Source organism: Pinus tabuliformis, chromosome J (genome assembly GCF_031772625.1).
Source record: "Pinus tabuliformis cultivar Carrire ecotype Pingquan chromosome J, CPIR1, whole genome shotgun sequence".
Taxonomy (NCBI): Eukaryota; Viridiplantae; Streptophyta; class Pinopsida; order Pinales; family Pinaceae; genus Pinus; species Pinus tabuliformis.
In genome coordinates this window covers 487,738,299-487,762,079 of record NC_142295.1, presented here as the reverse complement: position 1 = coordinate 487,762,079, position 23,781 = coordinate 487,738,299, and the positions used below count along the sequence as shown (strand labels likewise).

The following is a 23,781-nucleotide window of genomic DNA, read 5'->3' as shown; positions in this document are numbered from 1 at the left end:
AGCCTAGATGACATATTGCTTGAGATTGGTGGTGGTTGGTGATGAATTTTATAATCTCCCTAGCCTACCCTGTGACCTCCTTAATCCATTCTGTTTTTGCCTCAATCTCCTCTAAAATCAGATTCAAATTGTGGATAATACAAGGAATCCAAATATGTGATTGTATCTACTCTCAAGAATCAAGCCTACAACTTTGCAAACAGATGCATTATCTGTGATAACTTGCACCACATTGTTCTGGCCCTAATTGTTCAATAGCAGAAATTAAAATATCAACAATGAACTTACTATCCTTTATCTCATTCGAACAATTTTATGCTTTGATGAACATGGCTCCTTTTGGTGATGATGCAATGACATTAATCAAAGGCCCGCGTCTTGTATCGGTCCAACCATCTGAGATAATGGAAAGCCCTGTACTACCACATGAGTTATGAATTGGTTTTTTGAACATCATCAAGAAGTTGCCTCTCTTTCTTCAACAAAACTGTTTTGAATTTTTCATAGTTTGGGGCCTTGGGCGCTTGTAACCTTGAGGAGATTATTAATCACTCTCACCAAATCCTGCCAATATGGGGATCGAACCACACTAAAAGGGATGCCACAAGCAAAGATGGCCCTTGCCACTCTCAAGTCAACTTCTTCTCTCCCTTGACTATCAAGCATTTTCAACAATCTACTTTCTTGAGTTGTAGATGATGGCTTTGATAACTTTGCTTCTACTTCTAGTGCCCTCCATTTTCTTGCTTCCTGAACAATCCTTGGTTCAATGCTATCAGACATGCGAGGATTGCTAGTGCCTGTATCCGTGCTAATTTTGCTTCTTTGCTCCTTCAAATTTTGAGCATCATCGCTCTCATTCTTGAATATAGCCCTCACCTCTACATTTTTGGTATGTGCACACACATCAATACCCTTTATCTCTTTATGCAAAACGTGAGCCTTCACTCTTGTGTAAGAGCCCTTGAATGTCTTTTCATTTTTGCATAAATTGCACTTCCATTCCCATGTACCACCGGAACCCATTTGCTTCACTTTGGTAACATACTTCCATAGAGGATAATATTCTTGCTCCCTGGTTGCTTGCGGATTTAGGGGCACTTGAAACACAACTTTGAGAAGCCATGAATGTTGCAAAATTACAATAATACAAAATGAGAAACTCACCCAATTTAGGGGGAATTGAAACACAACTTTGAGAAGCCATGAATGCTGCAAAATTAGGAAATGGAAAACTCACCCAACTCACTGCTGCCCACGCTCTTCCTCTTGCTACCCACGCTGCAAAAGACAAATAAATTCCTTGCTACTGCTATAGGAAGCTCTTCTTGCAAAACAATGTGTGAGAAATGAATGAATGAAGTGCCTTTTTAAAGAAAAGAAGAGGCTCATAGGGTTTCTAGAGAATTCTATTCTTTTCATTTTCTAGAGAATTCCATTTGTATTTTTTTTATTAAATTTAGTTAACAACCACTTAAAAATGGTTTATTTGTGTGTTTTGGTGTTAGATGGGGCCCACACACTTTTTCCACTCCTTGAGATGGCCCAAAAAGTCTAATTTTTATTTTTTATTTTTTGCTTTTCAGCGGCCAAAACTTGGCCTGTAGCGGCTAAAACACCACCGCCCGTACGGTACAACGTTTCGAAATCATGAAACGCCATACAGTACGACCGACAACGTTTCGGCCCCATTTCAAGGTCGTTTCGCACTGTCCTCAGTACTGGTATGCCACCATTTTTGGCGTTTCCTGCAACATAGGGTTGATCAAACCCTTGCCTTGCCCATTGATTTATTGGCTTATCTGTGTTGGTTGATGTAGCTCGGACATGTGTTCTAGCCTCAAGTGGTGTCAGTGAGGCTAGGAACACAAGAGCAAAAAATATCTCTAAGCCCAAGTTATTCTTTTGAATGGAAATGTCTTAATTAAATTAATTAATCAGTTTTTAATTATTTTCCTAAGTTATAACTTAGGGAAATAGTTTAATTAATTAGTAATAATTGAGATATGGTCGATTTTCTTTAGAGACTTCTAATAAAGTTTCTAAGTGATCTTAGCCATTGATTAGATCATTTCAGATCTAGATCTTGGCTATTGATTTCTCAACGAGAGATTATAAAGGAAATCAATGGGCAGCCTTGGAGATCATTCGTTGCAGTGAAGAGGGAGTAGTGATAGCATGGGGTTTGACATTAATGAGTGTTTTAGAAGGAATTGAAGCAGTAAATATTTTTGGAGTTTTCTTTCATCACTATTCTTCCAGTTTTCGAGATCTGGAGGAGGAATTCTCCCAGAGTTATTCTTTAGACAGAGAGGTCGAGATTGCTAGGAGGAGGCTGTACGAGTTGCCAATTTAGTAGATCAAGATTTCCAGTTGCAGAGTGAATTGCTGTGTGAGGTTGTTGAGGGAGCCCCTAAGCCTTCAAGTGGTCAGATAGACTTGTCGAGGTGAAGAAATATTTTGTCGAAGCGTTGCCATGGTTTGGCAAGCAATTGTAATATTTATCAATTGTAGAATTTGTTGAAGATTAATAATAAAACCCTCAGATTTGAAGAATTGGTTTTCTCTTCGGGGTTTTGCTAGGGACGTTTTGTCCAAAAATAATTGTGTCCATTTTGCGGTTGGTTTTCTATCACAGTTTCCGTAATTTATTTATGTGAATATTGCAATTGTGCTTTTATTTAGTATTTATAGCAAATTAATTTTGCTCAGAATTAAATACATTGGATAATTATCAGTTGATTGCAATAAGCGATATTTTTATCGATTTTTCACATGGTAACAGAGCAGATCTGAATCGCTAAGGTTCACTGCAGTAGATCAATGCAAGGGTTTGGAAGAGAAAGCCAAGGGTTTAATGCCCAGATCGATTTCTTCAGTTTGCTTCAGATTTACTTGGAGGAATTTTACTAGTGTTATTTTTGGCAAGAAAGAGGCCGAATTAATTAGTGCGAATTACCAGTTTACTAGTGTGTGTTGCCAGAGATAGTTTCCTTTTCCAGTTGCCAGATCGGTTTTTCTGGAGGCAGTGCAAGTTTATGAGAGGGCTAGTGCAAGTTGACAGAGGAAGTGCGAGATGTCCAATAATAGTCAAGATAACTTGTAGGGGGAGACCATGAGGTTTTCTAGATACTTTTGTTAGCTGGCAGAAGAGATTATTTTATTTTCTCTAGAGCGCTTCAGAAGGATTGAGGGATCAAGATAGGTTGGATGGCACATCTAAGATTGGTGTCTGGAAAATCCAGTGCCTTCTTATTTTTGAAGAGCATGGATTGAAGGAGTTTGCTACGACACATATTGCTGTACCAACATATCCTATCATGTTGCATGAGTATAGGAAAGATGATGCCAAAGCCATGCATGTTATTCTTGATGGGGTCCAGGACCACATAGTTCCACATTTAGCAAAAGAAGATACAACCAAGAAGATGTGGGATGCCATCAACAACTTTTCCAGGATAAAAATATGAATCAAAAAATGATCCTAAGAGAGACGCTGAGAAGCACTAGCCAAAATAAAGGAGAAAACGTTGTCGGTTATCTCGCCTGCAATAGGATAGTCAGAGATGAGCTAGTAGACATTGGAGAGAAGGTTGAGGACGAAGAGCTTGGGAGATCAGTCCTAAATGGGTTTCAAAAGAAGTGGGATGTTTTCATGCAAGTGATTAGAGGAAGATCAGATTTTCCTACTTGGGAATGCTTGTGGAACGATTTCACACAGGAGGAGCTTCGACTGAGCCTTGTGAAAGGCAACAATGGTACTTACTACTAGCAATAGTTCTGAGCAGAAGGGAGATGATAGCGATAAAATTGCTCTTGTTAGCAAGGGCAAAGTCAAGAAGGGATTTAGTAAAGGGTCTAACTCCAAGGAGGAAAAGAAGGACACATCGAAGATCAAGTGCTATGGCTGTCATGAGTTTGGCCATTACCATAGCAATTTCCCGCCCAAGAAGAAAGGTGACAAGAAGGGTAAGAAGCAGATTGCGGTAGTCGCATATGAGCTTTCTAGTTAGATGGGGGATGAATTTGCACTCATTGCTCGCAACAACAGTCCGAGAGAGTTGTGGCGTAGTGAAATGAGCCATGGGGTATTCAAGGTGACAGGTGTTCCAGATGTGAGTACGAAGCACGATGGTGTCTAACGTAGAACACCTTCCTTGCTAAGAGGGAGTGCTGACTGATGTAGCTTGGACAAGTGTTCTAGCCTCAAGTGGTGTCAGCGGGGCTAGGAACACAAGAGAAAAAAACATCTCCAAGCCCAAGTTATTCTTTTGAATGGAAATGTCTTAATTAAATTAATTAATCAGTTTTTAATTATTTTCTTAAGTTTTAACTTAGGGAACTAGATTAATTAATTAATGATAATTGAGACATGGTCGCTTTTCTCTAGAGACTTCTCGTAAAGTTTCTAAGTGATCTTAGCCATCGATTAGATCATTTCAGATCTAGATCTTGGTCATTGATTTATCAACGAGAGATTGTAAAGGAAATCGATGGGTAGTCTTGGAGATCATTTATTGCAGTGAAGAGGGTGTGATGATAGCGTGGGGTTTGACACCAGTGAGGGTTTCAGCGACAATTGAAGCAGTAAATATTTCTAGAGTTTTCTTTCATCAGTATTCTTTTAGTTTCTGAGATTTGGAGGAGGAGTTCTCCCAGAGTTATTCTGTAGACAGAGAGGCCGAGATTGCTAGAAGGAGGCTGTACGAGATTTCCAGGAGGAGGCCATACGAGTTGCCAATTTAGCAGATCGAGATTTCCAGTTGGAGAGCGAATTGTAGGAAATCAGTGCGAATTGCAGGAAAGGTTGTGTCAGGTTGCAGAGGGAGGCTGTAAGCCTTCCAGTGGTCATATCAACTCGTGGAGGTGAAGAAATATTTTGCCGGAGCTTTGGCAAGCAGTTGTAATATTTATCAATTGCATAATGTGTTGAAGATTAATAATAATTGTGTCCATTTTGTGATTACTTTTCTATTAGATCCGCAATTTACTTTTGTGAATATTCAATCGTGTTTTTATTCAGTATTTGCACTAAAATAATTTTGTTCAAAATTAAATACATTGGATAATTTCCAATTGATTGCAATAAGTGATATTTTTATTGATTTTTCACAATTTGGATCCTTCCCTTGCTGCCCCTTGCACTCTTCATCGAGCCTTGCACGCTTGAATGCAAGTCTTTCTTCACCCAATCACTAAGATTTGACTATCTCACTGTGTCTTGTGCTCAAAGATGTGTCTTCTCCCTTAGCTCAACCTTCTTATTATAAGTTTAAATTATGACTAAATCCAAAACCCTAATCTCCAAAGTGATCGACGAGTGAGATTACATCTAAACATCACTTGAGATCACTGGTTGAGATATATCTAATTCACTCATGTAGATAACCTTTGCATTTCATTAGATTAACTCTTCTCATAAAACTAATTACTTTAATAATTAAAATAATTGCTAAGGTTAAGAGTCAATTAGACAACTTCCACATGTCTAGATGCTTAGACCTGTGCAAAAGTACTAGTTCGAGCTACAAACATTAGCACAACAATGTTATAGTTGTTCTTACTCAGTTCAAATATCCTTAGTATCTCTAGTTAGTAAATGATTATTACCAACTAGTTATTTTAAGTTATTTAAATGGCCATATCACAATACAATCCCCATTGTCATGTCTTCAAATGATCCATAAGTAAATAATGGGTAATGTTGTCGCTGAAATTGTACAGTTGATGTGCGGCAACATTCAGGGCGGGGGTTGTCACTCTAATTGCTTCCCTCTTCGTTGTAGCGGTCTCCCTACAACAAGCTATGGGGGGTAGTCCCTATGAAATGTGAAGATGGGAGACTTGTTGGCAACCAACAAGTCCGGCAGACACAATTGAATGGTCTAGCAACTTGGTTGAATTAGCAAGTTAAATGATTTTGATTAAATTATCATGGAAGACAGGTGCCTTAAATGGAGTCAATTACTTGCTTAAGACAAATTATTTACCAAGTCACCGAATGAACAATTGTTGCTTCATGGATGCTTCACTATCCTATATGAAATGCAAATCCTACACTCTATATGAGATGTAGAATCTTGGTTAATTTTAAGTTGTATGTCTATCTAAGTGTATCCTTCCTATTAATTGTTTCGAATTTAGTCTTTAGAGTAGGTCGTGAGAGAGAAGCCAAGGGGAAGCAAGCTAAGGCTTAATTAACGATAACTCCCCTTAGGTTCTAACCACCCGATGCCTCTAGCGCTGCAGAGACTGTGGCTCTGACGGCTGCAAGGTCACTGTGTTAACTGCTAAAGAGGTGCTAGACTCCTCAAATTAGATGAGAAAGGTGGGCCTATCTCTCTATCGACCAAGCTTTTGCTTGGAAGTTAATTAATTAATGCAAGAGACTAGTCCTAAAATGCAAATGCAAGATATGAGTGCTCTTAAGGTTAGATTATTAAGTTTCTTAAGTATTTGGTTACAATGATCTTCAATTATGAACAATGAAAACAATGATAATCTTCACCACAAGAGAAAGTGCACAACTTAACGGTGCCAGAAAATGTTGCCGGTAATGCCAATAGACAGATTGCTCAAGTGATAAATATGACAAGATCAATGCTTCTTAAGACAATTAGTAACATTCAAGATTATATCAATGAATCACCAATATGCCAATTAGATACACAAGAGAGAGATTCAGATTTCTTATTACAACTATGATTAAAATAGCATCCACAAGAGATATCCAATTTAATAATGAACAATGTACCCAATAATGTTAATAGCAATGAGAAGCAAGATCACAATGTTACTTAGAGCAGATTTCATCAACAATTACCAATCCAATTAGAGCACTTTTGTGTGTGAATGCAAGAGGTGCAATTAGAGGCCAATGACCAAATTTTAAGTCCAAATCACTTCAACCATAAATCATTATAAATTATAAAAGTTCATTAGCCAATTTTAGAGACTTACATGTGATTTTTACTGCTGCAACCTTTTCAGAGGTTTGCAAATTTATATCAGCAGTCAAGAAACAATGCAAGATATCAAATATAAGCTAGAAAATCAATGCATTAAATTTCCCAATGATATGCAATTGATTATAAGACTGCTTAGAAGCTATGGATCAGACTTTTAATGTTCAGATCAGACCTCAAAATAACATATATCAGACTTGCAACAACTCAGAAAATTAATGATTCAATCCTTCATAAGCCAACAAGATGCCAAATTATCAATGCCAAATAAGCTCCAATGATTATCCAATTAAGTTAAGTGATTTATTAGATGATAAGATAATGAGGGGAAGAGAGGCAAACCAAGAAGCCTAAAGGCCTAGTTGAGCGTTAATGAGCTTGGCTACCTACAACCACCAAGTTAGCTTTAATATTGTTGCAAAACCACAATGTTAGCCCACTCAAACAATGCAAAATTCAGAGATGACTGAATACAAGGCTAGGGCAAGGGCTAGAAGGCTAGGAAACCCTAAGACTAGGGCTAGAAGAGGCACAAGACAAGGCTAAAGGCCAAAGAAGGGCAAAGATAGCACAAATGAGGCTGAAAAAGAGGGAAATGAGCAGAGATGAGCCCACAAGGGCTGATGTCAAGCCCTTGGAGGTTGACGCAAGGCTAGGGAAGGCTCTAGAAGGGCCAACGGCTAGGGTTTGATCCCTTTGGGGCTGGAACAAGGGGCTTGAGAGGGGCCGAAAGCCTTAGAAGGCTCCCCAAGCCTGTGGCTAAGCTAAACAAGGGAGGCCGAGGCCTTTTTAGGCCTGCGACTAGCCAAACCAAAGGGGTTGAGGGGAAAAGAGGTCCAAGGAGAGGATGACGGCTAGGAAGGAGGGCCGAGGGCCCTAGGAGGCCACAAGGCTAGAAAAGGATAGACAACTAGGCCTTAGGGCCTAAAAAAATTTCGAAACCCTGCAAACAATTTTTTTCTACAAATTTGTTGCAAAAAAGGTTGGATGACTTCCTTATTGGGTTGGACGACTTCCTTCTTGGATTGGACGCTGATCTTGGAGGCTAGATCTAGCCTTTCTAGGCCTAGATTTGCCTCAAAACCCCAACAAAATTCTTTTGATCAACTTGAAGTTCACCTACAAAAATGAATCAAAGAATACCAAACCCCAAATATATATACAAAATATAAAACCCCAAGCGCTGCACAACAAATGGATTAGAAATAATTTACAAATTATTTACACATTTACAATATTTACAAAATAGTAAATTTTTGGAGAAATAATTTTGGATAAATGGCAATGGATGAATATATTTAGAAAAATAGATATTGGCCAAACCCTCTTGCAAAATTAAATACCATAAAGAAATCTCAAAGCCCAAACATAGTCAGCTCTTCCCCATAGTTTGTGAACTTGGAGACCAAGGGTTAGTGTACCTGCAATTATCTATAATATTCTCAAAGAAAATTGTTAGATCATATGGTGAATCAAACCTAAGATAGCATGTATCAATAGAATGTTCTTATCACCGACAAATGAAATAACAATTATTTAGCAATATTCAACACAATATAGGATCACACATAACTAACACATACCACAGATCAACAAAAGAAAAACACCATGAACTGAACCCCAAAGTCTTTCTATTATGATACAAAATGTTCCCAGCAGAGCAGCAGCTCAATACCAACGTTCAAGAATTACATCATCCAAAGATATTCAATAGAAGCAAAATGACTTCTTTATATAGAGAAACCCCTCTAAGTGGAAAATAACGGCTAGTTGGCTTGATCCTCATCAAAATAATCTTGACCGTTGAAAATAACTTGATCATCTTTTAATCTCCACCGTTGAATTTTTTATTTTGAGGAAAAATTCGATTTTTTCCTAAAACCCACTTTTAATTAATCCACTAATTAATATTTTGGATCAATTTCCTAAAAATTTTGACTTTGACTTAACCACCAAGGTTCAATGTTTCAAATTTTCTTAAAATATCCATTTTTCCTTTGGTGGGAGACCTCCAAAAATTGATTTCTCTTTGACCCACGAATTTTTGATTATTTTCCACTTGGAAAGAAATTGATTTCTCTATAATTTTTTTTGCCTCAAAATTAATTAATTTTCTGGCTTAGGATTTAAATTTAATTTAGCCAGAAAAATTAATTAATAGACACTAGAGGGAATTTAATTTTTTCGACCTTCAAATATTTTAGCCATGGTTTCTGATTGTGAGGGACCATGCACTAAAATATTTTTTACATCAAATAATTACAAATTCAACCCTTAGAAGGGGAAATACACATTTAGACTTAGACCCTCAATAATTTACCCAATTCTGCGACACAATATGATTTAGTATGAAACCAAGTGTGCTTGTAATAAAATAATTTAGCCAAATGTGCTAAAATTATTCCCAAACACACTTTTACAATAGACTCGATATAACACTAGGACTCACCTAAGACCTTGTCAATGAATTCCACCCTAGCTTTGGGGTTTAAGCTGGAAGAAAAACTCTGTCGATTATCCGTGTTTAGAAACACACATAATTCGGTGAGGTTAAAAAACTTCCTAGGATGAAATTCTTTGCCAAAATCAGAGGCTTACCTAGGTGTTGTTACATAATTAAATGGTCATACTAACATCATTTACAATACAACTTGCAGAAATTGGGTTTACAATGATATAATTGTGCTGGCTGATGACTTTGATCTTCGAAAATTTTTCTTCACTTCTTTGTACCCTGCTTCCTTGGATTGTTGACAAAGTGTGGTCAACAGGTAACTTGAGCCTTTGATCGTTTTGGAGCCTTCATCTTTCTTCAATCTCTTTATGGGAGGTTCTTGTAGTCATTTTTTTTTTGTCATGAAAAGTACAAAGACCAGGCTTATAGTCTTCGATGGAGGCTTATATCTTGTTTATGAGCAAAGGATACTTCATGTTGTTTGAATGTCTATTGCTTATGGATTCCCACAGCTTGAAAAGTACAAAGACTAGGCTTATTGTCTTCGATAGAGGATTATATCTTGTTTATGAGAAAATTGTGCCTCATGTTGTTTGAATGCCTATTGCTTAAGGAGTCCCCTGCTTGAGAGTTGCTAACACATTTTTCAAGGATAAATGAATGGTGCTCACAAGATATCTTAGTTTTCTTCAATATCAGAATGTACATTGTATGCAAGACACCATGGGCAAATATATGGAATATGGTAATAAACATTTGATAATTACCAAAAAAGGGAAAATAGTAATGTGATAAGGTATGGCAAACTTCATTACAAGATAAATATGTCTATTACAAAAGTTAATTTAAGATTTTGATGTTCCATGTTCAAAATGTGAATTACTACTTTTATGACATGTTGGAACATTTTGATTTTCAATAGTTTGTAAAGCTAAAAGTATTGTGTTTACTGTGTTAATAAGGATCGTGTATCAAGACAATCTCGTGGATTTGGATATGTTACCTTCTCCTCTTACGAAGGTGCACAGGTAAGGGATTGCATAGGAGAATTTCTAACCATTGCTAGCTTCATTTTTTCTTGGCAAATGATTTCTCTTACTGATATGTTCAAATGACTGTAGAAAGCAATGGCAGGTCAACATGTTTTACAAGGGAGGACTCTTGAGGTCAAAATAGCAACCCCAAAGGTAATTTATTTGTTAATACTTACTGTTTTTTGAAAGAACCATTTTCATAATCTACTTGGAGCTATTTTAGCAAAAAACACTAAATCTCATCTTATTCGTTCTCAAGCACAATTGTTTGATAAATAGTGGCTGATAGTTATTAGTCTTGCATCTCTTGTGTGATTTATCTCTACTCTATATACAAGTTTTATATGGCATATGACAATTCCACCAATGTTACTATAAAATTTTACAAAGTAAGACATCATTGTTTATTCCACTTTTGAATGGCCATTATGAAATTTTGTCCAAATCCAACATGGTTTTTTTTTAAATAACTTTTAACTTCCATTTATATATTTTCTAAATTCTTGTATGCCATATCGTTTGTCCTTTTTGCAGTGGTAAGTTGTATGCTTTTAAACCTGCAATTAAGTTTTTTTTAAGTATCCAACATTTTGTGCTTCTCATGCAAAGCCCATCAAAAGGGACCACCAACTGCCAAAAAGAGGTGTGGTGAAGGGTGATAAAGACAGAACCAAACATTGACTATAAATATGAGATAAGGAGCACTTTTTCTTCATTATAGCAAGTCATCTAGGTTTAATACATGATATACCTGTTTGAGATGATTTTTTCCCTTGAAGAAATGTATTGTCATTAATCAAATGCAATATTGTTTATTTCCCTTTTGGTAAAACATGTTTTAATTAACATTTAATATAAACATAATATGTAGATGAGCTTTTTATGGAACAAAAGAGTGTCCTCAAGAGCAACTGCCATAAGCACTAGCAACGAGAGTCATAAATACCACAAAATCAATGGCATAATTTTCTTAACTACCTTATCGAACAAAAGAATTATAAAATCTCCCATTAGTGTGATAAGGTTAGATAAGATAATTTCATTAATGTCCAACAAACGACCACAAAAGTAGGTCAATGGGATTGAAGAAGAGTACAATCTGTTAGAATTTCCTGCAAATCTATCCCCCGATACTTAATTCTTAGCAGATTACAAATCTACTGATTAATTGCATAGCTAGGTTCCTAACACAATAAATTTAGTGAAAGCAAAATATACCAATCTTAATTACAAAATAAGTGACACATCAAATTCTACCCAATCATAGTTCTTCATTAAGATTTAGGACTTACTCGGGCTCCCTTCTTGGGAAAATGGCCCAACTAAGGAAATGCATACAACAACTGGATTTGATCTAGATAATCGAACCCTCCTTGGCTGATTTGATCTTTTTAATTTTAATTTTAATTTTTATCTTGGTGCGCAAGGGTCTTTGGAGGTCGAGTTTGTATTCACACGTATGGGAGAAAGAGGTAGTTTCTGAGCACGATTTCTTCCTAGGAAGGCCGAGAGTTGAGGTCGAGTTTAGTTGCTAGAGGAAGCTGAGTTTACTAGAGGTCGTGAGGCTGAATTTCCTTCAGCGAGGGCTGCACATGTGAGGCTGTATGCACTTGCAGAGGGAGGTCAAATTATCTTAGGAGGACCAAGTTATCTTGCAAAGGGAGGCCAAATTATCTTAGGAGGGCTGAGTTATCTTGCAGAGGGAGGCTGAGTTTCTTCGAGGTATTTCTATGTGCTGGTAGTTGGAGAAAATAAATTACCAGAGCTTTGCCAGTTTACAACAAGTAGTCGTAAAATTTCAATCATAGATTTTGTTGAAGAATAATAATAAAAATTCTCATTTGCTGCTCTAGTTTTCCCTTCAGGGGTTTTCCAAGGACATTTGTTCGATGGTGGTCATTATTTTGTGTGTGTGCAATATTTTCTCAGTTCCCATGGTTTATTTATTTCACTTTGAAGTTGTAGTAGTGCTTTATTCAATATTTGCTGCATATAAAATTGAAGACAAACGATCCTTACAAATAGCTTAATAATAACCAGTAACTGCAACAATATTAAAAATTTGACATGGCATTAGAGTAGATATGAGGGTAGAAGAAGGCTCTGTGCAGACAAAGGAAGAGAAAAGCCGAGGGTTTATTAATATTAGTTATGAAAGGGCTTATGGTCAAAAGTTGTGACCAATCAACCTCGTGACCAGTCACTGCCTATTTAGGCATACCGTTCGAGGGATTGCAATCCATCATCTGAATATTGAATAAAATATATATTATTACAAGTGTAATTGTGTCTCCCGCAATTAAATTTCAGCGACCAAATTCGTTCCTAATAATATTCTTCAGTTTATTTGGGTTTCACTATATTTTTGAGGGTTTGTAAAATGGCCTCAGCTGGTTTGAAAGATCAAAACAAATTGGATGGAGCCTCTTATTTTGGTGTTTGGGAAGCCAAAATTACCTTGTTGGAAGAAAATGGTCTCAAGGAGTATGTGACCAGTGTGATAGCCGTACCAACAAATCCAACACAACTTGCAACATACAAGAAGGAAGATGCCAAAACAAGGAGGATAATCCTTGATGGAGTCAAGGACCATATAGTTCCGCATATCGCTGAGTTGGATACAACAAAGAAAATGTGGGACACAATTTTGAAATTGTTCCAGGATGCTACCACTAATAGGAAGCTACTTCTCAAAGAAAAGTTGAGGAATACAAAGATGAACAAGGGTGAAGATGTTACAAGTTACCTCACCAGGATTAGATTGGTAAAGGACGAGTTAGCTGCAGTGGGAGATAAACTAGATGATGACGAGATGGTGTGTATAGCCCTTATTGGCTTCATGAAGCAAGGGGATATCTTCGTTCAAGTCATTAATGGACAAGACACCTTATCAAGTTGGGATCAATTATGGAGCGATTTCACTCAGGTGGAGCTGAGATTTAGTCTTGTTAGTGGCAGCAACAATAGGACTTAGAAGATTGAGGAGTAGTAGGAGAACATGGCCCTGGCCGGTAAAGAAAAAGTGAAAAAGGGGTCCAGCAAGGGATTGAACCCAAAAGGGTGAGAAGAAGAAGAATGACCTTTCCAAGGTCAAATGCTATGGTTATCACGAGCTCGACCACCATGTCAACAGTTGTCTACAGAGGAAGAAGATTGCAAAGAAGGGAAAGAAGCAGGCAACAACTTTAGTGAGTGCAGATGAGCTCTCCAGCAGGATCGATCAAGAATTCAAACTTATTGATTGCCTATCTAGCTCGACCTCATAGGGACTCTGGTATATAGAGTCATAGACAGTGGGGCGTCATTTCATATGACAGGAGTTAGTGAGTACTTCTCCAACTATTAGGAGGAGGTAGTGTTATCGCAACCGAACCGGTTCTGGAAAAATCAACTGGTCCGACCGGTTTGGAGGCAAAACCAGTCCGAACCGGCCTATTTCACTGAACCGATTGGTTTTGTGCAAAAAAAAATTGCCTTTTTTATTTTTTAGTTAGTTGGCACACTTCTTACTCTCCCCTAGGCTAGCCTAATATTCAAGCCTATGGCCCTCAGCCTAATAATCAAGCCTATGGCCCTAGTATTGCTATGCAATTCATGGTAATGTTAAATTCTTAAAGTAAAAGTGACATTTTCCTTAAATTTTCATTTTCATCCTTTTACTTAAAATTTTAACATTACCATGAAATGATTCAGGATGTTTGAGAGTGGTTCCAACTTTGTTGGATTTCATATGGAGAAAGTCGAATTTTAGATTTCACTCAAAATCTAGCAGACTTAACAATTTTTCAAGATTTTAGGATTGGGGGGTTGCAACATTTCCATTGGATTGTCATGTACGAAGGTATGTAGCTAGTATCTAGTAAAGAGCACCAAACCCTCTATTTACTTTGATGATAGTGGCATTGGTTGTCAAACACCTCTACCATGACTCTACTAAAAATGTACCCATCACTCAAACAAAATCTTGACATGACATGCTACGCTTTTTCTATCTTATTTTAATGCCTAAATGGATATATTGATGGCGAAGACCCAAATATAGGCAATGATTTGATGATATGTGGGCATTTGTTGTAGCACGATTTTTTTAGATGCTAGAGGCCATCTAGAGCATATTTGTTGATGTATTTTCGGTTCAGAGATAGATTGCACTCGATGCTATCTTGGTTATGTGCACCCTTACATGCTATGTAAATGAAAACTTTTGCATATTTGTATATAAATGGTTTGGATTCAGATGGATGCACATGAATATATATGTTTTTCTTTAAAATATGAATATTTTATGTGTTTCTGGTAAAACGGTTTTTTGTTTTTGTTTTTTTAATCGGTTCTGACCTGTTCTCGGTCCACAAGGTTTTTTGGTTCGATCACCGGTTCGGTTCTGATAACATTGGGAGGAGGACATTAGATTTCGGATGGGGAACCATGTTAAAATTGGCAACTAGGGCCAAACTTCATGTGGGTCTTCTTATTTATGGTCGCTGATATTTTTCTTGGATTCCTTGTCGAGAGGTGTAGGATTGATCTAAAGATCATCCGATTCCAACATGTATTCATGGCGATATGAATTTATTTGTGTCATGTGACAATTCATCAAGGTTGACCAGCAGCCAAATTACCCCAACCTATCCTCAACATTTTATTATAAATAGAAGAGGACTTCAAGTCATTTGTCACTTACTTCACTCATGACCTCTCTCCACTCGTTTTGGGTTTTGGTGGCAAGAGAGGTCTAGATGATGAAGCCCTAGATGCAGGAGGAAAGGAGATAGTCTGGCCGCAGTCAAGAAGGGTTCTATACGCTGTCTTAATGGAGACCTAGCCATTATAATAAGATGCCCTAGCCGCAATCCAAACTAGGAGTTCAAGCTGCTGTTCAGTTGTGCCCTAATCCGCTGTCAAGGAAGGGCTAATGCTGCCCTATACGCAGTCCTAAAGGGAGGGAGATCTTGCCTTACCCTAGCCGCAGTAAGGAAGAGTCTTAGCCGCAGGTAAGGGAGAGATTTGGCCACAGTTAAAGGAGAGCTCTAGTAGCGTTAAGGAAGAGATATAATCCACAGACTTAAGGGTGCCCTAGCCGCAGTCTAAGGAGGCCTAACTAGCAGCAAGTAAGAGGCTCTATACATAATTCATGAAGGCCCTAATCCATAGTCCTAATCTGCCCTAGCCGCAGTCAAAGAAGGAGGTTCCAGCCACAACAAATGGAGGTCTCAAGCAGTTGTCTAGTTGTGCCTTAAGCTGCAGTAGGAGAAGCCCTTATATGCAGCTCTAAGAGACCTAGTTACAGTCATCTAAGCTGCTGTCATAATGCCACATTGCTGTAGGTGACAGCGTGGCCTATTTGAGGACTGTTTGGGCATGTTAGTGTTGTTCTTGAGGGGCAGAAGAATCCTCAAAAAGGAGGAGCTAGGGTCTACTGTTTAAGGGCTGTTTGGATCCCTAAGCTACAACCAAGAAGTGCCCTAACTAGTCATCATGTTGATAGCATCAAGTCTCTTATTGACTGTGTCCTAGAAGTATGGTGACAGTGCAATATTGAGGCTATTGATGAGGTTTGTTTATAAGGTTGGCAAACCTCAGTCATTACATTGAAGAAATCTGTCCTAGTCCAAGATCAGATCAGTATATTCAGATTGGGTCAAGACTGCTGCGTTGATATTATTGATTGTTGAAGATCATAGGCCTAACTTGCTGCTGGGCTAGGCCGTAGGCCATAGCCAACAACAAATGCTTGTTCTAAGGATTGCACAAGTGGTGGAGCCTCACCTTGAAGACCTGCATTGTTGATTGTATGAAGGAAGAGGACTGAATGTTGAAGCCCTATCTCATGAAGCAGTGACAACTAGTGCAACAAGAAGACATCAGAATTCTGGGAGATGTTTTGGGTCAAGATTTGACTATGTTTGGCTCAGTTTGATGAGCATCCTGTTGATGCCACTTGGATAAAAGATTCAGTCCTGTTTGACCTCTCTGGTCAAGGCTTTACTACTGCTGTCACAAAATCTCAGATTTGTATATTTGTACTATCTCTCTCTCTCTGCTGAACTATTGAAGAATATAAGAAGAATTGATCAAGGGTTTCCCCACATTGGGGTTTGTCCCTGGCTGGTGCCACATCTTGTGTCCTCTTGTCTTGGATTGTCTTCTGTTGTTTATGTTTATGTTGTATTTGCACTTTACTATCATGCTAATGTGATTGCTAATCTGAATATTGACATTGGGCTAATATGAAAAATTGAAGTAAATTGCGCTAAGCATAGAACATACCTAAATTTAAAAAACAAGTCCAAATGCAACTGAATTGCAAGAGGGACTGTTTTGTTTCAGAGGGAGAATGGCAAGCCAATTCTAATTCATGATGTGTTGCATGTGCTAAGATAGGGTATGCACCTGACTTATGTATCTATCCTTCAAGATAAAGGGTATGATATACTCTTTAGAGGGGCGCAGGTTTTGATTAGGCACAAATATTTGAAATCACCTATAGCGGTTGGAGTTAGGAGCGGCCAATTGTACAGGTTGTAGATGGATACTCCTAAGGCACAGGTTAGCAACAGTAATTTGAGGGATCAGGGGGAGCTATGGCATAGGAGGATGGGCCATATACATCATGCAACACTTAGATTACTTTGTGAGATGGTGACAGGTGTTTAGAAGGTGAGCACAGAGCATGACGATGTTTGCAGGGGGATGTGTATTTGGAAGTTCGTGAAAGCAACTTTTCCAAGGAGTGACACTAGATCGAAGGGTGTTCTTGATATAGTACATTAAGATATATGCAGACTGATGTCGACAAAGTCTCTCAGGGGATATGAGTACTTTGCTACTTTTATTGAAGACCTCTCCAGGAATACCTAGATATACTTCCTAAAGACCAAGGATGAGGTCTTCAGTCGCTTTCAGGAGTTTAAAAATCTAGTGGAGAATGCAACAAGCAGGAAGATCAAGGTTCTTCGGTCAGAAAATGGAGGGGAGTACACAATAAAGAGTATTGTGCCGAGGCAAGAATCAAGAGAGAATAGATGGTTCCTTACAACCCACAACATAATGGGGTTGTTGAGAGGAAGAATCATTCTGTATCAGAGGAAATGAGTGCTGTATGACTAGGATTTGCCACGCTACTTATGGGCAAAGGCATGTAGTATGGCCGTCTACATTTAGAACAGGATCACACATAACGCACTAGGCAAGATAACACCAGAGGAGGAATTTACAGGGAAGAGGCTAGATGTTAGTCATTTCAGGGTATTTGGCAGCCTAGTGTATTGTCACATTCTGGGAGATACACGTTCCAAACTAGATCAGACTGCAGAGAGAGGGTACTGTGTGGTGTACAGTGAGACCTCTAAGGCATATCGAATTTTCATTCTAGGGGCTAGGAGGATTATAGTCATACAAGATGTCGAGTTCCTAGAGGACAAGGCATAAGAGGGGTTTAGAGATTTGTCAGCAGCTGATTATTAGAGTGAGCAGCCAGCAAAAGCTCCTAGATTTGAGCAACAAGATCAAGGACAACCACAGGTATGGTTACCAGTACGAGCACAGGCTCAGGGGCAGGAGTTTCTGAGAGTTCGCAGAGTATGGAGCAACAAATGCTACAGATCACAGAGATGCATCAGGAGGACACAAAGGTGGATATTCCATCATCTATAGTTGGTAGGAGGAACCGTGAGGTTCAACAGAACTCAGTGATGCTCAGGAGTTTGTGGGAGCTCCTAGGACAGTCCTTAGGCAACGGAGACAACTAGAGAGGTACACTGGCTACATGGCTTTAGTCATTTAGTTAGTTGATAGTGAGCCTTCCAACTATCAGGAGGCTGCACAAAAACAATGGCGAGATGCGATGGTTGAGCAATATACCTCAATCATGCATAACGATGTGTGGGAGCTTGTGCCTAGATTGATGGATAGAGCAGTGGTTGGATCACGCTAGATCTTCAAGATCAAGCACGATGCAAATGACAACATTGAAAAATACAAGGTGAGGTTTGTGGCCAAGGGGTTCTCTCAGAAGGAGGGGATAGAAGATGAGGAGACATTTGCTCCTGTGGCTAGGTATACTTCTATACGAGCTGTGATCTCATTAGAAGCACAAATTGGATGGCAAATGCATCACATGGATGTCAAGGTGACGTTCCTTAATGGTGATGTTGTAGCATTTTTTGGTTTTGATAAGATAGAATATTTGAAAAAATGTTAAGTTAGGATATGGACATAACAATAGTGAATAAAATGTTTTTGAAAAAATATATCTTGATGATGATGTTCATATCAAAGAAAATGTTAGGTTAGATGTCATAAAAATCAAGACAAAAAGAGAATGTTAGGTTAAAAAGAAAAGAAAACAAATAAACTCTGAAAGTGAGCAAGTCTAAATGCCACTACTATTTTTCTGCAAAATAATGGTTGTGTGCAGCTTGTCTTAAACGCCACAACCCATGACAGTCAAATAGTTTAATCTTGACTGCTTCATGCTTTAAATTTGATGTTATAGTTAGAGAATAAAAATCTGGCCAAATTGTTTAATCTTGGCAGATCAATGGTTAGGTAGAGAATAATAAGGTGCTCATCAGCTTAATCTGAGCCCTTGGAGGTTATAAGGGTAGATTTAGATAGTTTGCTTTTGTAAAATAAAAAGAAAGGAAAAGGGTTTGCTAGCTTAAATGCACCCATTAAGTGAAGAAAAAATAATAGGATAAGCAAAGGGTAAGTAGAAAAAGGTTGCAGAAGTTTGATGATTCATTGGACAAAAGGTACATTATCATCTTTTACCATATGTTTCTATGTCCATGATTCAATTACACAAAGCAAATGAAGGTCTACAAGATCAATTAGTTAACTTCCCATCCATCCCCATTCATTCCTATATTTACTAATTTCCCTTTCCTACCTTCATACATTCATATTCATTCATCTTCCATAAAAAACCCCTTTTCCTCAGGTTAAATTTCTTTTTACCTAAGAAAAATGAAAAATACCATGTAAAATTCCTTTTTACCATGTAAAATCCCTTTTTACCCGAGAAACCCACAAAAAGGGGTTTAGCCTAGGTATTGATATATATATGTGAAGGCAAATAACTTATTGAAAAGCATAATACTTGGTGTATTTCGATTTTCTGCCTATATTTCCCCTTTTCCGCTCATCTTTTCATATTAACGCTAACTATAGTATTAAACCCCTAAAAGGTCCTTTTCTTGTATATTATTAATTCCCTTTATTAAAATACCCCGAAACCCTTAGTTTTATTATAAAAACTATATATTTAATAAAACATCGCATCGGTGGATCACAAGCCCTTAAACGTGCATCCACTCTCCCCGCATTGCGATATGTGATTGCGATGGACCTGGACCCGACGCAAGTATATTTCATATTTCATGTCATATCGCATCCGTCTCCATCGCAAGTCCTAGCTATAACATATACCCTTCGCATTGCAATATGCGATGCGCGACGAACCTGACGCAATATATATTACAGTTCATGCCATATTGCATCCACCTCCATCGCAAGACCCGGTTAATAGCAATACCCTCCGCCATTGCGATCTTCGATCGTGATGGGAACCCGGACCCGACACCATTTATCTGCCCAAGTTCATATTATTTCAAGTCCGCCATATCTGTTTTGCGAAGGTTTTCTTTGTTAAAATGTTTTTTATGATTTTAACGAAGAACCAGCCTAAACCTTTGTTTAACTATAAAACCCCGCTAATCTCAGTTTTAACCCATAATAAAGCCATTGCTGCCATAATTGATTGTTGAGCCTCTCTGTACTGCTTTTTTGCTCCACCACCGTCCGATCTAAGGCATTCAAATCCAACGGCCCTCGACGATTTCGGGTTGGCTCTCTGTATGGGCATTACCCACCCGAAAAATGGTATTCCACCATCGTCCTTTGCTACGTGTCAGGCTTTAAACCATATCGGGTGACCTCTCCCAAAACCGCCCACGCCTTATAAGCGGTGTGATGAAAACCAAAACCGCCACCCGCATAATGACAAAATAGCCACTGTTCATTTTGCGCCATAATTCAAAAAAGAACTGTTTTTCCGTTTAAAAGCAAAAAACACCATTTTGCTCTGTTTTGCCTGTTTTACACAGTAAACCCTCCATAAGCCTCTACGACCAAATAGAGTCGTTGTTTTACCTTCCGATATGCTCTAGACTCCTTCCAATGTCCTTTCAAGCTCAGTAAAGCCATTGAAGACCTTTTGTCACCTATGTTTTTCTTAACAGTTTCTGTGTTTTGCAGGTAAAGACTCCTGTTCCAGGCTTACAAAGGAAAAAGCCTGCGTACAGTTGGAAGACAAATACAAAGATTATATCAGATTACTTTACCATGTGACATAAAATCTAAAAGGATTTACTGTTGAAAAACACAGTAAAAACCTGAAATGCACAGTAAAAGTAAAAGAACACAGTAAAGGTTACTCAGTAGGGTCAAAGGACATTTACAGAGTTTAAAGAGTATCAGATCAAAGATCAAATGAAGGAGTCAACCAACACAAAGGATTCAAACAATCAAGCAACTTAAGGGGGCAAAATATCAAACAACAAAGCCAACACAACTTGAATAAAAGGGACAACAAGAAGCAGTTCAATAGCTGCCCCTATCTTCTTGCATGAAGATCTTTCCTTTCCTAGAATAAATCTCAATTAGTTTTAGGATATTTTATTAGTTTCATTATTGTATAAATAACTCTCTTCTCGAGTTATCATGGGTTCGAAGTTCAAGATTCATTGTTCATTGCTTGTTAAGTCTTGACTGTCAATTCTACTTTGAACCTGGAAGCCACCTTTGAATCGAAGCTTTTGTAGACATTTAATGTACTCAGTCTTTCTGGAACCTTAATACAAAGCAGAGGATTCTGAATCTGGTTTTACACAGTTTGTGTTATCCTGTAAGTTTTTCCAGTTATCAATCATTATGTCTTTCTTCATATGCTTATGACTTATAGAGATATCTAGGTAGGAAGAATTGTGTCTTAATTTATTCCTATAAGCTCCTGAAGTGATCATCTATTAAGAGAATGGATTAATGAACTGTCTGTTTAGCTAATCCCCTCTAATCAGTAAATCATCAACATCTTGTGTAGGCTTAAGTATACTGCCTTGAACCTTTGGAATGTAGTTTAGAAGGTTTTCACACTTATGATTGTTCTGTTTTACAGTCTGGAAACTGTGATAATCATATTTTTTGCTGTCTTCTTCTCACCACTATTTTGACTTATATCACTATGTAAAGCTTTATAGCAGCCCTTTGCTGAGATATTAATATAACCCAAAGGATTAATTACTTCAATTCTACATCTGTCTTCATTCATTGGTCTTCCAAAACTAAAACCAAAAACCCCAAAACAATTATTTTAGATGCTCTGGCATTGGTAGCTGACCTACTACTATCTCAGAGGTACAACATCAGACTGGCACCGTTGCCGGGGATTCGAATTTCATTTAAGTTTCCCTTGGGACAACGATATTCATTCATTATTTTCCTTTAAAGGTGATTAAAGGTTTAGAAAGGTTAAAATCATTCACCTAGGCGACTCCACACTCCCAAGCTGGCACCTTTTAAACATACCAGATCTCGTTCAAAAGCTGACATAGTTAGTCCTCTGTCAGATCCTGAAAAGCTTCTGAGAAAAGCCAGTTCTAAAAGGGGACACCATCCATCTTCTTCCTCTTCAGTCCTACAGTTTGAAGAATTAGAATCATTTGACCCCTATAGTAATATCCCATCTGATCCTGATTACTCCCATTTATCACCTAGGGTTGCTGAACTTCTAAATAGAGGAGTTGATTTTAAGTCAGCCTACCTTATTCATTCATTAGAATCTCATCCAATACCCACACTACCACCAGGATCACCTAAAACTGAATCTGAGTTGGGTGTTGATCTACCATAATATAAACCCACAGATTTCATATCCCCTACCACCTATCCATTTCCTTCCATTTTTGACCGACCTGAAGCTTCTTCTTCTAAACAATTTGAGGAGACCTTCTCTATATATACCAATCCTCTCTTTGAAACAAAAGAAGGTATTCCTTTATAGGTCCCAAAGCTAGTTCTTAAGACTCCTTTGAAGTCTTCAACTAGTTTATCAACCCCTAAATCACCATCTTCTTCCTCTACTTCTTCTTCATCCTCTACATCCACACAAACACCTCATACTCCACCTGGACAACCTCATACACCTCAAGCACCTCATACACCACCTGCTGTCATGGCTTTTCGACCTATTGTACAGGCTAGATATGCTGCCTTAGTCTTACCTAATAACCTTGATGCATTCCCAGCTGGATACTTAAAATACCTTCCCAAGTACAATGGAGAAACTGGTCCCTCAGCTGAGGACCATCTTCAAGCTTTCCTAGACTTTGCAGACAACATGAATATTGAACAAGAAAATGTTTATATGAGATTGTTTGTACAGTCACTTGAAGGAAATGTGAGGATTTGGTTTAGGCAGTTACCAGCAGCTTCCATTAGAAATTGGGAAGAGCTTACAACCATATTTAAAAATCAATGGGGTGTGAAAAAGGATCCTCTTTACTTCCTCACAGAATTTGAAGAGCTTAAAAGGAACTTCGGTGAACTAGTATCAGATTTTATCAAAAGATTCAATAAACTCTTATCACCAAATGCTTGCTGATTGTAAGCCGCCTGTAGCAGTAGCTAAATCTAGATTTTCTAAAGCTTTTGATGATGACTTTGCTGTTATGCTACGAGAGAGAACTTCAAAAACTCTTGAAGATATGCAAACAAATCCTATAGAAGTAGAATCAAATAGGCCATCCTCCACTTCTTTAAAACTTAAGGAAGAAAAGGCCCAAAGAAAACTCAAATCTGTTCAAGAAGCCTCTAGTTCCTCTAAGACTAAATCAGAAGACTTAAAAATAGGTGAAATAACATTTCTTTTTAGAAACCTATCCAATAGGATTTCAAAGATTGAGACCCAACCTAGAACAATAAAACAAACAATTACTAGACCCCAAAATCAAAATCAAGGCCAGTATAAAAGAAATCCACCACTACAAATTCTTCAGAGACCTAGCAATGATCAACAGGTTCCTACTCCTCTATTGATAGATGACCAACAACCTGATGATAATACTATGACAATTACTGAAGATATTAATAGTATGGATTCTTCTTCCAATCAAACAACCATCATTCCTCTCTCACAACAAAATCAGGTTCAAGAAGATCAGGAAGCTTCACAAGTTTCTAAATATCATGTTTTCTCTGAATTTTTAATTGCAGAATTAAACAAGAGGTATGATCTTAGGCCTAGGCCTGGTCCTAGGAGACCTCC

At 38.0% G+C, this 23,781-nt stretch overlaps 1 protein-coding gene across 1 annotated transcript in view; it reads left to right on the top strand.

Moving 5' to 3' along the window:
• LOC149227921 (uncharacterized) overlaps positions 1-23,781 on the top strand; it is a 232,287-nt gene that overhangs the window by 46,938 nt on the left and 161,568 nt on the right. The window contains exons 5-6 of the mRNA XM_089380622.1: positions 10,383-10,448; positions 10,542-10,607. Of these exons, the coding sequence (XP_089236748.1) occupies positions 10,383-10,448; positions 10,542-10,607 (132 nt within the window). The remainder of the gene's footprint in view (positions 1-10,382; positions 10,449-10,541; positions 10,608-23,781) is intronic.